This window comes from Vulpes vulpes, chromosome X, assembly GCF_048418805.1.
Source record: "Vulpes vulpes isolate BD-2025 chromosome X, VulVul3, whole genome shotgun sequence".
In the NCBI taxonomy this organism is placed as follows: Eukaryota; Metazoa; Chordata; class Mammalia; order Carnivora; family Canidae; genus Vulpes; species Vulpes vulpes.
In genome coordinates this window covers 45,024,296-45,040,414 of record NC_132796.1, presented here as the reverse complement: position 1 = coordinate 45,040,414, position 16,119 = coordinate 45,024,296, and the positions used below count along the sequence as shown (strand labels likewise).

At 38.4% G+C, this 16,119-nt stretch overlaps 1 protein-coding gene across 2 annotated transcripts in view; it reads right to left on the bottom strand.

Annotated features, from left to right (window-relative positions):
* The window catches only part of NBDY (negative regulator of P-body association), a 50,115-nt gene extending 35,675 nt beyond the window's left edge, over nucleotides 1-14,440 (bottom strand). The window contains exons 1-2 of one of the 2 annotated variants that reach the window (XR_011998222.1): nucleotides 13,855-14,440; nucleotides 12,417-12,535 (exon numbers count right to left, since the gene is read on the bottom strand). Coding sequence is in view for 1 of the 2 variants with exons in the window: in XM_072744030.1 (XP_072600131.1) it covers nucleotides 13,884-14,090 (207 nt within the window). In the remaining variant the exon portion in view is untranslated. The remainder of the gene's footprint in view (nucleotides 1-12,416; nucleotides 12,536-13,854) is intronic. The other variant, XM_072744030.1, reaches the window with a different exon arrangement.
* Nucleotides 14,441-16,119: the final 1,679 nt, after the last annotated feature.

The following is a 16,119-nucleotide window of genomic DNA, read 5'->3' as shown; positions in this document are numbered from 1 at the left end:
GAGCAGCTCCGCGGCAGCGGCTCCTGCAAAGGAAGAGGCTCCGCGCGGAGGGGGCTGTGCGGCTCCGGTAGCAGCTCGGTGGGGCTTCGGTGGCGGCTCCGCGGAAGGTGGCTGCACGGCCGGGAGCACGAATCCAACAGCGCAGGCTCCGCAGCGAAGGGTGCCGTGGCACAGCCCAGGATTCGGCCTCCGCGCGGAACAGGCAGAGGCCGGGAGGGCCCAGGACAGCAAGGACGCTCCTGCCCCGAACTGAGCAGATCAGCGGCTTCGCCCTGGAGCTGCCAGGCCCTGCAGACCGAGAGCCCCGAAGTTACTGCGGGGGCTGAATCCAGGTTTCCAGAGCTGCCATAGACATTGTAGCTGTTCCTTCTGGGGCCTCACGGATAAACAAACCCCACTGACACCTGCACCAGGCAGGGGGCAGAGCAGCTCCCCCAACTGCTAACACCTGAAAAACAGCACAGCAGGCCCCTCCCCCAGAAGACCAGCGAGACAGACCAGTTCCAGAGGAAGTCAAGGGACTTAAAGTATACAGAATCAGAAGATATTCCCCATGGTTTTTGTTTCTTTGTTTTTTTGTTTTTCCTTCTTTATGATTTCTGATTGCTTCCCCCACCCCTTTTTTTTCACCTTTCTTTCTTTTTCTTTCTCTTTTTCTTCTCTTTTTTCCTTTTTTTCTTCGTTCTCTTTTTTCTTTTTCTCTTTTCTTTCGTCTCTCTCTCTCTTTTTCTCCTTTTCCCAATACAACTTGTTTTTGGCCACTCTGCACTGAGCAAAATGACTAGAAGGAAAACCTCACCTCAAAAGAAAGAATCAGAAACACTCCTCTCTCCCACAGAGTTACAAAATGTGGATTACAATTCAATGTCAGAAAGCCAATTCAGAAGCACTATTATACAGCTACTGGTGGCTCTAGAAAAAAGCATAAAGGACTCAAGAGACTTCATGACTGCAGAATTTAGATCCAATCAGGCAGCAATTAAAAATCAATTGAATGAGATGCAATCCAAACTAGAAGTCCTAACCACGAGGGTTAACGAGGTGGAAGAACGAGTGAGTGGCATAGCAGACAAGTTGATGGCAAAGAGGGAATCTGAGGAAAAAAGAGACAGACAATTAAGAGACCATGAAGACAGATTAAGGGAAATAAACGACAGCCTGAGGAAGAAAAACCTACATTTAATTGGGGTTCCCGAGGGTGCCGAAAGGGACAGAGGGCCAGAATATGTATTTGAGCAAATCATAGCTGAAAACTTTCCTCATCGGGGAAGGGAAACAGGCATTCAGATCCAGGAAATAGAGAGATCCCCCCCTAAAATCAATAAAAACCGTTCAACACCTCGACATTTAATAGTGAAGCTTGCAAATTCCAAGGATAAAGAGAAGATCCTTAAAGCAGCAAGAGACAAAAAGTCCCTGACATTTATGGAGAGGAGTATCAGGGTAACAGCAGACCTCTCCACAGAGACCTGGCAGACCAGAAAGGGCTGGCAGGATATATTCAGGGTACTAAATAAGAAGAACATGCAACCAAAAATACTTTATCCAGCAAGGCTCTCATTCAAAATGGAAGGAGAGATAAAGAGCTTCCAAGACAGGCAGGAACTGAAAGAATATGTGACCTCCAAACCAGCTCTGCAAGAAATTTTAAGGGGGACTCTTAAAATTCCCCTTGAAGAAGAAGTTCAGTGGAACAATCCACAAAAACAAGGACTGAATAGATATCATGATGACACTAAACTTGTATCAGTCAATAGTAACTCTGAACGTGAACGGGCTTAATGACCCCATCAAAAGGCACAGGGTTTCAGACTGGATAAAAAAACAGGACCCATCTATTTGCTGTCTACAAGAGACTCATTTTAGACAGAAGGACACCTACAATCTGAAAATAAATGTTGGAGAACCATTTACCATTCAAATGGTCCTCAAAAGACAGCAGGGGTAGCCATCCTTATATCAGATAAACTAAAATTTACCCCGAAGACTACAGTGAGAGATGAAGAGGGACACTATCTCATACTTAAAGGATCTATCCAACAAGAGGAATTAACAATCCTCAATATATATGCCCCAAATGTGGGAGCTGAAAGTATTTAAACCAAATAACCAAACTGAAGAAATACTTTGACAATAATACACTTATACTTGGTGACTTCAATCTAGCTCTTTCTACCCTCGATAGGTCTTCTAAGCACATCTCCAAAGAAACGAGAGCTTTAAATGATACACTGGACCAGATGGATTTCACAGATATCTACAGAACTTTACATCCAAACTCAACTGAATATACATTCTTCTCAAGTGCACATGGAACTTTCTCCAGAATAGACCGCATAATGGGTCACAAATCGGGTCATCACAGATATCTACAGAACTTTACATCCAAACTCAACTGAATATACATTCTTCTCAAGTGCACATGGAACTTTCTCCAGAATAGACCACATACTGGGTCACAAATCGGGTCTGAACTGATACCAAAAGATCGGGATATCGTATATCCCGATACCCTGTATATTCTCAGACCATAATGCCTTGAAATTAGAACTAAATTACAGGGATCCCTGGGTGGCGCAGCGGTTTGGCGCCTGCCTTGGCCCAGGGCGCAATCCTGGAGACCCGGGATCGAATCGCACGTCGGGCTCCCTGCATGGAGCCTGCTTCTCCCTCTGCCTGTGTCTCTGCCTCTCTCTCTCTGTGTGTGACTATCATGAATAAATAAATAAAATCTTTAAAAAAAAAAGAACTAAATTACAACAAGAAGTTTGGAAGGGCCTCAAACACGTGGAGGTTAAGGACCATCCTGCTAAAAGATGAAAGGGTAAACCAGGAAATTAAGGAAGAATTAAAAAGATTCATGGAAACTAATCAGAATGAAGATACAACCTTTCAAAATCTTTGGGATGCAGCAAAAGCAGTCCTGAGGGGGAAATACATCGCAATACAAGCATCCATTCAAAAACTGGAAAGAACTCAAATACAAAAGCTAACCTTACACATAAAGGAGCTAGAGAAAAAACAGCAAATGGACCCCACGCCCAGCAGAAGAAGACAGTTAATTAAAATTCGAGCAGAACTCAATGTAATCGAGACCAAAAGAACTGTGGAACAGATCAACAGAACCAGGAGTTGGTTCATTGAAAGAATTAATAAGATAGATAAACCATTAGACAACCTTATTAAAAAGAAGAAGGAGAAGACTCAAATTAATAAAATCATGAATGAGAAAGGAGAGATCACTACCTACATCAAGGAAATACAAACGATTTTAAAAACATATTATGAACAGCTATACGCCAATAAATTAGGCGAAATTAGAAGAAATGGACACATTCCTGGAAAGCCACAAACTACCAAAACTGGATCAGGAAGAAATAGAAAACCTGAACAGGCCAATAACCTGGGAGGAAATTGAAGCAGTCATCAAAAACCTCCCAAGACACAAGAGTCCAGGGCCAGATGGCTTCCCAGGGGAATTCTATGAAACTTTTAAAGAAGAAACCATACCTATTCTGGTAAAGCTGTTTGGAAAGATAGAAAGAGATGGAGTACTTCCAAATTCGTTCTATGAGGTCAGCATCACCTTAATTCCAAAACGAGACAAAGACCCCACCGAAAAGGAGAATTACAGACCAATATCCCTGACGAACTGGATGCAAAAATTCTCAACAAGATACTAGCCAATAGGATCCAACAACACATTAAGAAAATTATTCACCATGACCAAGTAGGATTTATCCCCGGGACACAAGGCTGGTTCAACACTCGTAAAACAATCAATCTTACTGATCATATCAGCAAGAGAAAAACCAGGAACCATATGATCCTCTCATTAGATGCAGAGAAAGCATTTGACAAAATACAGCATCCATTCCTGATCAAAACACTTCAGAGTGTTGGGATAGAGGGAACTTTCCTCAACATCTTAAAAGCCTTCTACAAAAAGCCCACAGCAAATATCATTCTCAATGGGGAAGCACTGGGAGCCTTTCCCCGAAGATCAGGAACAAGACAGGGATGTCCACTCTCACCACTGCTACTCAACATAGTATTGGAATTCCATGGAATTGGAATTCCTGTTGTCAGCAATCAGACAACAAAAAGACATTAAAGGCATTCAAATTGGCAAAGAAGAAGTCAAACTCTCCCTCTTCGCTGATGACATGACTCTACATAGAAAACCCAAAAGCCTCCACCCCAAGATTGCTAGACTCATACAACAATTTGGTAGCGTGGCAGGATACAAAATCAATGCCCAGAAGTCATTGGCATTTCTATACACCAACAATGAGACTGAAGAAAGAGAAATTAAGGAGTCAATCCCATTTACAATTGCACCCAAAAGCATAAGATACCTAGGAATAAACCTAACCAAAGAGGTAAAGGATCTATACCCTAAAAACTATAGAACAGTTCTGAAAGAAATAGAGGAAAATACAAAGAGATGGAAAAATATTCCATGCTCATGGATTGGCAGAATTAATATTGTGAAAATGTCAATGTTACCCGGGGCAATTTACATGTTTAATTCAATCCCTATCAAAATACCATGGACTTTCTTCAGAGAGTTAGAACAAATTAGTTTAAGATTTGTGTAGAATCACAAAAGACCCCGAATAGCCAGGGGAATTTTAAAAAAGAAAACCATAGCTGGGGGCATAACAATGCCAGATTTCAGGTTGTACTACAAAGCTGTGGTCATCAAGACAGTGTGGTACTGGCACAGAAACAGACACATAGATCAATGGAACAGAATAGAGAACCCAGAAGTGGACCCTGAACTTTATGGTCAACTAATATTCGATAAAGGAGGAAAGACTATCCATTGGAAGAAAGACAGTCTCTTCAATAAATGGTGTTGGGAAAATTGGACATCCACATGCAGAAGAATGAAACTAGACCACTCTCTTTCACTATACACAAAGATAAACTCAAAATGGATGAAAGATCTAAATGTGAGACAAGATTCCATCAAAATCCTAGAGGAGAACACAGGCAACACCTTTTTTGAACTTGGCCACAGTAACTTCTTGCAAGATACATCCACAAAGGCAAAAGAAACAAAAGCAAAAATGAACTATTGGGACTTCATCAAGATAAGAAGCTTTTGCACAGGGGATCCCTGGGTGGCGCAGTGGTTTGGCGCCTGCCTTTGACCCAGGGCGTGATCCTGGAGACCCGGGATCGAATCCCACGTCGGGCTCCCGGTGCATGGAGCCTGCTTCTCCCTCTGCCTGTGTCTCTGCCTCTCTCTCTCTCTCTCTCTCTCTCTCTCTGTGTGACTATCATAAATAAATAAAAATTAAAAAAAAAAGAAGCTTTTGCACAGCAAAGGATACAGTCAACAAAACTACAAGACAACCTACAGCATGGGAGAAGATATTTACAAATGACATCAGATAAAGGGCTAGTTTCCAAAATCTATAAAGGACTTCTTAAACTCAACACCAAAGAAAGAAACAATCCAATCATGAAATGGGCAAAAGACATGAAGAGAAATCTCACAGAGGAAGACATGGACATGGCCAAAATGCACATGAGAAAATGCTCTGCATCACTGGCCATCAGGGAAATACAAATCAAAACCACAATGAGATACCACCTCACACCAGTGAGAATGGGGAAAATTAACAAGGCAGGAAACAACAAATGTTGGAGAGGATGTGGAGAAAACGGAACCCTCTTACACTGTTGGTGGGAATGTGAACTGGTGAAGCCACTCTGGAAAACTGTGTGGAGGTTCCTCAAAGAGTTAAAAATAGATCTGCCCTATGACCCAGCAATTGCACTCCTGGGGATTTACCCCAAAGATTCAGATGCATTGAAACGCCGGGACACCTGCACCCCGATGTTTCTAGCAGCAATGGCCACAATAGCCAAACTGTGGAAGGAGCCTCGGTGTCCATCGAAAGATAATGGATAAAGAAGATGTGGTTTATGTATACAATGGAATATTCCTCAGCCATTAGAAACGACAAATAGCCACCATTTGCTTCAACGTGGATGGAACTGGAGGGTATTATGCTGAGTGAAATAAGTCAATCGGAGAAGGACAAACAGTGTATGTTCTCATTCATTTGGGGAATATAAATAATAGTGAAAGGGAATATAAAGGAAGGGAAAAGAAATGTTGGGAAATATCAGGAAGGGAGACAGAACATAAAGACTCCTAACTCGGGGAAACGAACTAGGGGTGGTGGAAGGGCAGGAGGGCGGGTGTTGGAGGGGAATGGGTGACGTGCACTGAGGGGGGCACTTGACGGGATGAGCACTGGGTGTTTTTCTGTATGTTGGTAAATTGAACACCAATAAAAATTAATTAAAAAAAAAAGAGAGAAAAGCATAGAAAATACCAGGGAGTATATTACTGCACAGATTAAATATCTACTAACTAGTCAGGCAGAAAAAAAAAGCTAGAACCAAGAACAACCAACTGGAGGTAATGACCACAAGGATGGAAGAAGCTAAGGATGAATCAGTCATATGAGATAAAAATATGGAAAATAATGAAGTTGAAAGGAAGCAGGAAAGAAAAACACTGGATCACAAATGTAGACTCAAGGAATTCAGTGACTTCATAAAGTGTAATAACATTTGTATCATGGGAGTCTCAGAAGAAGAAGAGAGGGAAAAAGGGGCAGAAGGTTTATTTGAGAGAATTATAGCTGAAAACTTCCTTAATCTGGATAACAACAGACACTGAAATCCAGAAGACATAAAGAACTCCCATCAAAATCAACAAAAACAATCCAACACCAAGATATAGCATATGGTGAAATTTACAATATACACAGATAATGAGGGACGCCTGGGTGGCTCAGCAGTTGGGCATCTGCCTTTGGCTCAGGGCATGATCCTGGTGAGCCAGGATCAGGTCCCACGTTGGGCTCCCTGCATGGAGCCTGCTTTTTCCCTCTGCCTGTGTCTCTGCCTTTCTCTCTGTGTGCCTCTCATGAATAAATACAATCTTTTAAAAAATTCATAGATAAGGAAAAAAATCCCAAAAGCGGCAAGGGAAAAAAATTCCTTAACCTACAAGAGAAGACAAATCAGGTTTGCATCAGATCATTCCACAGAAACTTCACAGGCCAGAAGATAGTGTCATGATATGTTCAATGTGCTGAATGGGAAAAGTATGCAGCCAAGAATTCTTTATCCAGCAAGGCTGCCATTCAGCACAGAACTAGAGATAAAGACCCAGACCTACAAAAACTAAAGGAGTTCATGACCACTTCACAGGCCAGAAGACAGTGTCATGATATGTTCAATGTGCTGAATGGGAAAAGTATGCAGCCAAGAATTCTTTATCCAGCAAGGCTGCCATTCAGCACAGAACTAGAGATAAAGACCCAGACCTACAAAAACTAAAGGAGTTCATGACCACTGAACCAGCCATGCAAGAAATTTTAAGCGGGACTGTTTGAGTGGAGAAAAAAAGACCAAAAGCAACAAAGACTAGAAAGGAACAGAGAAAATCTCCAGAAATACCAACTTTATGGGTACTACAATGGCACTAAATTCATATCTATCAATAATCAGTCTGAATGTAAATGGACTAAATGCTCCAATCAAAAGATATAGGGTATCAGAAAGAATAAAAAAACAAGACCCATCTATATGCTGCTTACAAGAGATTCATTTTAGATCCAAAGATACCTGCAGATTGAAGGTGAGAGGGTGGAGAACATTTATCATGATAATGGACGTCAAAAGAAAGCCAGAGTGGCAATACATATATCAGAAAACTAGATTTTAACCAGACTCTAAGAAGAGATGAAGAAGTACATCATATCATAATTAAAGGATCTATCCAACAACAATTTCTAACAATTGTAAATATTTATGTCCCCAAATGGGACCCAAATATATAAATCAATTAATGACAAACATAAACAAACACATTGATAATAATACAATAATACTAGGCGACTTTAATATCCCACTTAGAAGAATGGACAGATTATCTAGGCAGAAAATCAAAAAGGAAACAATGGCTTTGAAATACACACTGGACCAGATGGGACTACACAGATATATTCAGAACACTTCATCCTAAAACAGCAGAATACACATTCTTTTCAAGTGCACAGAGAACATTCTCCAAAATAGATAACATACTGGGTCACAAATTAGGCCTCAACAAGTACAAAAATACTGAGATCACACCACACATAACAGACCACAATTCTACAAAAGTTGAAGTCAACAACAAGAAAAAATTTGGAAAGACCCCAAATTCATGGAGGTAAAAGAACATCTTACTCAAAAATGAATGGGTTAACCAGGAAATTAAAGAGGAAATCTTGGGGCACCTGAGTGGCTCAGCAGTTGAGCGTCTGCCTTTGGCTCAGGACATGATCCCTGAGTCCTGGGATTGGGTCCCACATCAGGCTCCCTGCATGAAGCCTGCTTCTCCCTCTGCCTATGTCTCTGCCTCTCTCTTTCTCTCTGCGTCTCTCATGAATGAATGGATAAAATATTTTTAAAAAATAAAGAGGAAATCTTAAAAACTACATGGAAACAAATAAAGAAAAACACGACAGTTCAAAACCTTTGAGATACAACGAAGGCAGTCCTAAGAGGGAAGTATATTGCAATACAGGCGTACCTCAAGATGCAAGAAAAGTCTCAAATACACAACCTAACCTTACACCTAAAGGAGCTAGAAAAGAAATAGCAAATAAAGCCTAAGGCCAGCAGAATTAGAGAAATAATAAAGATAAGAGCAGAAATAAATGATATAGAAACAGAAAAAAAAAACCCCCACAGTAGAACAGATCAATGAAACTAAGAGCTGGTTCTTCAAAAGAATTAAGACAATTAAAAAAAAAAAAAAAAAAAAAGAATTAAGACAATTGATAAACCCCTAACAAGACTTATCAAAAAAGAAGAGAAATGACCAAATAAATAAAGTCACAAATCAAAGAGGAGAGATCACAATGAACACCACAAAATTACAAATAATTACTAGGAGAATATTATGACAAGTTATATGCCAACAAATGGGCAATCTGATAGAAATGGAAAAATTCCTAGAAACATACAAACTATCAAAACTGAAACAGGAAGAATATGAAAATTTAAACAGACCCATAACCAGCAAGGAAACTGAATCAGTAATAAAAAATGTACCAACATCAAGGCATCGGTCCCATTTGCAATTACATCAAAAACCGTAAGATCCCTAGAAATAAACATAACCAGAGGTAAGTGTTCTGTATGCTGAAAATTATATAATACTTATGAAAGAAATTGAAGGGAACACAAAGGAATGGAAAAACATTCCATGCTCATAGTGGAAGAATAAATATTGTTAAAATGTCTATACTACCCAAAGCAACCTACATTTTTAATGCAATCCTTATCAAAATACTACCAGAATTTTTCACAGAGCCAAGAACAAGCAATTCTGAAATATATATAGAACCACAAAAGACCCCAAATAACCAAAACAACCCTGAACAAAAAGAAAAGCAAAGCTAGAGACATCATGATTCCAGACGTCAAACTTTATTACGAAGCTGTAGTCATCAAGAGAGTATTGGTACTGGCACAGAAACAGACACACAGATCAATGGAACAGAATAGAAAACTAGAAATGGAAACACAACTATATGGTCAACTAATCTTTGACAAAGCAGGAAAGAAGATACAGTGGGAAAAAGAGAGTCTCTCCAATAAATGGTGTTCAGAAAACTGAACAGCAACATGCAGAAGAATGGAACTGGAGCACTTTCTTACACCACACACAAAAATAAGTTCAAAATGGATTAAATACCTAAATGTGAGACAGGAATCTATCAAAATCCTAGAGGAGAATACAGGCAGCAACTTCCATGACTTTGGCTGCAGCAACTTCTTACTAGACACATCTCCAGAAGCGAAGGAAACAAAAGAAAAAAATGAACTATTGGGACTTCATCAAGGTAAGAAGCTTCTGCACAGCGAAGGAAACAGTTGACAAAACTAAAAAGCAGCCTATGGAATGGGAGAAGATATTTGCAATGACTTATCAGATAAAGTACTATTATCCAAAATCCATAAAGAACTTATCAAACTCAACACTCAAAAAATAAATGATTCAGTTAAGAAATGGGAAAAAGATATGCACAGGTATTTCTCCAAAGAAGACGTACAAATAACTAACAGACACATGAAAAGACATTCAATATCACTCATCATCAGGGAAATACAAATCACAACCACAATGGCATACCATCTCATAACTGTCAGAATGGCTAAAATGAACAACACAGAAAACAGGTGTTGGTGAGGATGAAGAGCAAGGGGAACCCTCCTACACTGTTGGTGGGAATGCAAACTGTAACATTCACCCTGGAAAACAGCATGGACCTTCCTCAAAAAGTTAAAAATAGAACTACCCTACAAATCCTGTAATTACACTAGATATCTAACCAAAGGATACAAAAATACAGATTCAGATTCGAAGTGGTACATGCACCCAAAGGTTTATAGTAGCATTATCAACAATAGCCAAACTACAGAAAGAGCCCAAATGTCCATGAATGGATATGCATGAATGGATAAAGAAGATGTGATGTGTATACATATAATGGAATATTACTCAGCTATCAAAAAATGAAATCTTGCTTTTTGTAACAATATAGATGGAGCTAGAGTCTATTATGCAAAGTGATATGTCAGTCAGAGAAAGACAAATTCCACTTGATTTCACTCGTATGTGGAATTTAAGAAACAAAAAAGAAGAACATATAGGAAGGGAGGGATAAAACAGAAAGAAAGAAGCAAAGCATTAGAGACTCTTACAATCTGAAGGTTGATGGAGGGAGGTGGGTGGATATGGGCTAAATGGGTGATGGGTATTAAGAAGGGCACTTGTGATGAGCAATGGGTATTATATGCAAGTGATGAATCACTAAATTCTTCTCCTGAAACTAATGTTTTACTAAATGTTAACTAACAGGAATTTAAACAAAAACTTGAGATGAAAGAAAAAGAACAAAACAGAAAAAAAGACAAAATAAAAATTTTAAAGACTCAAATATAACTATCAGGAAAAATTTCATCATTCACTAGCATGTACATACATTTCTATGTATTTAATAGAAGAAATATTTTACATGGCCGAAATCTTTTGGAATGAGCAGCTCATGTATATTTTGCTTTTTTTAATCAGGAAGATTAAAAAAACATTTTAAAGCAGAAAAGAAGATGAAAATAAGAAAATATTCAATGGTTACCACTGCTTTCAGATTAAACTACATATCCTAAGCATAACATTTAAGTTCCGTGCACCTCCAAGTCCTTCTCCAAGATTCAGTTATACTCAAGTTTTTCATGGTAGCCTGCTTTGGAGCTTTTGTCCTGTAAACACCAGGCCTGAAAACCAATCTCTACCCTTCCACAAGACAGATGTCACTCACCCTTTAAGGCCCACCCAAATCACAATCTGATTTGTAAATTAAGCCCATGAATCAAAAAAGAAATCTTAAGAGAAATTACAATCTAATGACAATAAAATACTACACATAGAAATCTGTGAAATTCTTTTAAAGTCATAATGTAATGGAAGATTTATAGTCATAAATTCTTATTTTAGAAAAGGCACTTGATAATTACTAGGCTAAAGGTCCAAAATATAAATTAGAAAAAGACAAAACATAAAGCAAGTAAAGAAAATAATAAAGATTAAAGCAAAAATTTTAAAAACAAAATATTCAGCCATGAGGATGCTGAAACCAAAATCAGGAAATGTATTAGAAAATTGATTATTGTAATTTATTGCATTATTACAGTCTCAGAATAATGGAGAAAAACTCCATATTTATTCATAATTAAAGAGTCTCAGCATACTAAAAATAGCAATGAACTTCCTTATTCTGAAGAGAGAAATCTAAAAGTGATGAAACATTTGTAGAATTCCCTTGTAAATTCAAAAGCAAGAGAAGAAAATGCTCTATCACTGCTACTGTTTTCATTGTACTGAAGATCCTAGCTGGCAGGTAAGAGAAGCTAAAATATAAATATAGGACAAGAAACTGACATTATTCACAAAATAATTAATAGATAATCCAAGGAAATCTATATGTTATCAGAACAAACAACTCAGAAAGACTGTAGCACATAAAATCAATATGTAAAAATAATAATCATGTTCCCTTTTATGAGCAAAAATCAGAAAGTGTGGTTTAAATGATGCATTTCACAGTAACAACAAAAACTATAAGGTAATTAGGAGTGAACCTAACAAAGCAGCCTATAAATTACATTATTATTATATGATATATATGGTTTTATATAATGTAGAAAATAGTTTCAATTTTACCATTTGGTGCTAGCTTTACTTTTTGTTTGGCTTTTTTTACAACTCTTATTCCTCTTCCTCCCTTAATAAGTTTCAGTAAATATATTACTTTAAAAAACACAATTACCTGGTGCAGGACATCAGAAAAAGCAGGGCAGCAGTGTCCATAATCTTAATTGTCCTCACTGGGTGAACCATTTTATGAATATACCAAGGAAATGGAGTCATTCTCCAATCCCTCTGAGACTGAAAAATAGTAAAAATAAGATAAAATTATTTCCTCTGTTATTGTCCATCTCTTTCCCCTAGCTTCCTCAAGTCCTTATGCTCCACTATGCTCCCATTTCTCTTATATATTCCTGTAAAACACTATGGATAATATTAAAAGAGGTCTATTGCAAATTAAGAGCATAGACTCATCCATTTCCTACAGCTCCCAGCACAATGCCTAGTCCTTTGCAGGGGCTCCATAGAGGTTTATTGCATGAATGAAGAAAGGATGCCCTGTTTCCTTGGATTTTAAGGATCTATGAGGCTTGGGTCAGATTTGGTCTTCTTTTTTTGCATTCTAGAAGGTCATCTAAATAGAAGTCTGTTTTTTACTATCATAGTAAAAACTGGACTCCTAAAATACATCACTTGATTGAAAATATTCAATGGTTATCATTGCTTTCAGATTAAACTACATATCCTAAGCATAACATTTAAGTTCCGTGCACCTCCAAGTCCTTCTCCAAGATTCAGTTATACTCAAGTTTTTCATGGTAGCCTGCTTTGGAGCTTTTGTTCTGTAAACACCAGGCCTGAAAACCAATCTCTACCCTTCCACAAGACAGATGTCATTCACCCTTTAAGGCCCACCCAAAGTTCCCCTTTCCTTTTTGATGGGTCATGATTACTATTAGGCAGAATGACTTTATCCATCCTGAGTGATCCCTGCATACCCTGGACAAGCAAAGATTATGGCACTTGGGTTTGACTTACCACATTGTAACTTTTTTTATTTTTTATTTACTAATTTTCCTGCCACTCACAGAGAAACACACATTCCTGAGACTCACTTTAGAATACCCTCTGAAAGCACAGGAATTAGGCTTGCTGGCATAGGAATGAGGCCTTCCCTACATCGTTGATCCTGAATCAAGGATTTTTTAATGGAAAACTTTCAAATATACACAAAAGTAGTGAGAACAGTATAATGAATCTCCATGTATATATCACTCAATTATGATCAACTCATGAACATTTTATTTGAAATCCCCATTTCGTCCCCACTGAATTACTTTTAAGCATATCAAAAGATTTAAACCTATTTCTTAAAAATGTAACCACAATTATCACATTTAATATATTAACTAATATATTAAAAATATATTACTTAACGTCAATATCCATAATTTTATCCAACCATATTTTGTGAAAGAGCTATTTAATGCCTCCATTTTTGTTTTTCAATTTTGAAATCGTGATAAGAATAGAAAAAAGAGGAAAGAGATCTGGGAAATTGCATAATTAAGTTGCAGGGAGCCTGAATGTCCAAGATGAGAAAGAAAAAAAAATCTGACCTGGTTTGCGATGTGAGAAGTATATTCTACTACTTCTCCGGAGGAGGAGGGTGCGACTTCAGTCCGGGTGATGCAGGAGAAGGTGCGGAGGGGAGAGGGTTACTACCTCCGTTAGGAGTTCCTTCCGGATAATCCCACCGTGGTGCTAGGAGGCAGCGCTTTTTTGGAGGCCTGGTTTCCCGCGTGTTTCCAGGAGGGAGCGTGGATCTCCCGGAGGCACAAGGTTGGTCCCCCATAAGGATTATAGGACTGGGCGTCAGCTCTCTCCAGTGGGCCCGGCGAGGCCGAGACCTGAGATGGCGGCGGGTCCCTTCCAGGCACAGAGCTTCCTCTGGGTTTCGCGCTTACCGTATTTCCTGTATCCTGAAACGCACATCCCCTCTCCGCCTCCTCCCTCCCTTCCCTACTCCACCCATTTTAATGTTTCTTCAGGGGCGGGTCTTAAGAAGACCCGGCGTATAGTTAATATATAATGTTTTCCACAGCACGTCCCCCAAAATGTAACTAAATCTATGTTCTGTCTTCAATCAATGCAATTTTAAGATTAGAAGAAATTTAGGTTTACTCCTAGATGGTGATCTCTGCATAGATAGATTGTGGAAAAGCGCAGGGGAGGGGACGGGGAAGGGAGGTGCGCAGATGGGGGTAGGGAGGAGAACAAAGAAATTAGTTAAGAGCTAAGTGCTTTACTATCGAGTTACTAATGCGCAACCCAGAGCCCTGAAACTTCCTAGGACCATTTAAAAAGCAATATGCAAACGTGTTAGTTGACTGAAGTGTAGAATAGCACACTAGCATTGACCACGGAAAATAAATTCGCCGTATGTCATAGAATGTAATATCACTTTTTTCTTTATATTTTAACAAATTAGAAATCTCTGAAAGCTTATTTTTTAAATGTCTAATTTTTTTAATGTTTTAACATCTATAAAATTTCAGTTGATGAATCTCAACTGATGAAATGTCATACTTTAATTAGCAATGTTTTTGTTCTCTTTCCCAGACTTAAGGAAAATAATAATTCATCTTACTATCTGGTGTATTATATTCTATGATATATGGTAAGCAACCAGAGGAGGGTGCAAAGTGGCTTAGAAAAAAAGGCTAGTGGAACTTCTTAGACCTTCATTCAGCATTCACATCCATCCCCTTTAGCTATGTGCAAACTAGACCATACTTTTGCAGCACTGTCCTAAGTGTTTTTCAATGAAAAGAATTCAATCCTTAATGTCGAAATAGAACTTTTAAAATACTCTGTTATTTACAAGCTCTGTGATATTTAAGTAGTTGATTAAACAGAGCTATAGTTTCCAGGAGATTATAATTTCTTCCTTTTAAAACTATTGCCAAAAAAATAAGTAATAATAATAATAATAAAACTATTGCCATAGTTAGGGATCACGTATTTAAAGTACTTATTACATGAATGCCTCTCATATTCACCATCACTACCTTCCTCTAAGTACCAAAACAGTCCTTTACACAAACTAGGAACTAAATAAATGTTTAGGAAATAAATGACCCTATGGTTTTCTACCAGATGTTACTAATAAAGAAAAATATTGCAGCAATGGGTTAATGAAAACATGTGAGGGGAAATCAAGAGAAACAATGCTTTAGATTGAGAAAAGCAGTTGGAACTAGACATAACATGGTATCACCAACATAGATCTGGTAGTAGAAGTCATGGAAATGCATGTTATCTTCAAGAGAAAATATAGAGAAAAAGAAAATGGCCTAAAGACAGAGTATTGATTGATTATAGGCTGAAGTGTAGTTTACTGTAGAGGCTGAGAAAGAGTAGCCAAAGTCAGAGGAGAGGATTCTAACCTAGTGTTTCTCACTCTTGGCAGCATTGATATTTGAGGCCAGATTCCTCTTTGTGGTAGGGGCCTGCCCCGTGCCTTGTAGGATGTTTAGCAGTATCCCAAATAGGACAGTGGCACCTCCTTATCACTTCCAGCTGTGAAAACCAAAAATGTCTCCAGACACTGCCAAAGTCCCCTGGGAAGCAAAATTATCCCCACTGAGAACCATTGGTCTATCCTTAATCCTCCAAACTCACTTGTTCATAGTCTTTACTTCAGTGAATGTCATCCTTTCTACCCAGTTGTACAAGTCAAACTTTACTATTTTTTATACTCCAGAATATTATTTTCCAAAGTAAATGAGGTAACATTTTTGCAGTCTTTTCAGATGAATCTCTAAATCTGTGAGACTAAAGACTTTAAGAGTAAAAGTTAAAATTAAGTTGTTTCATAGTTA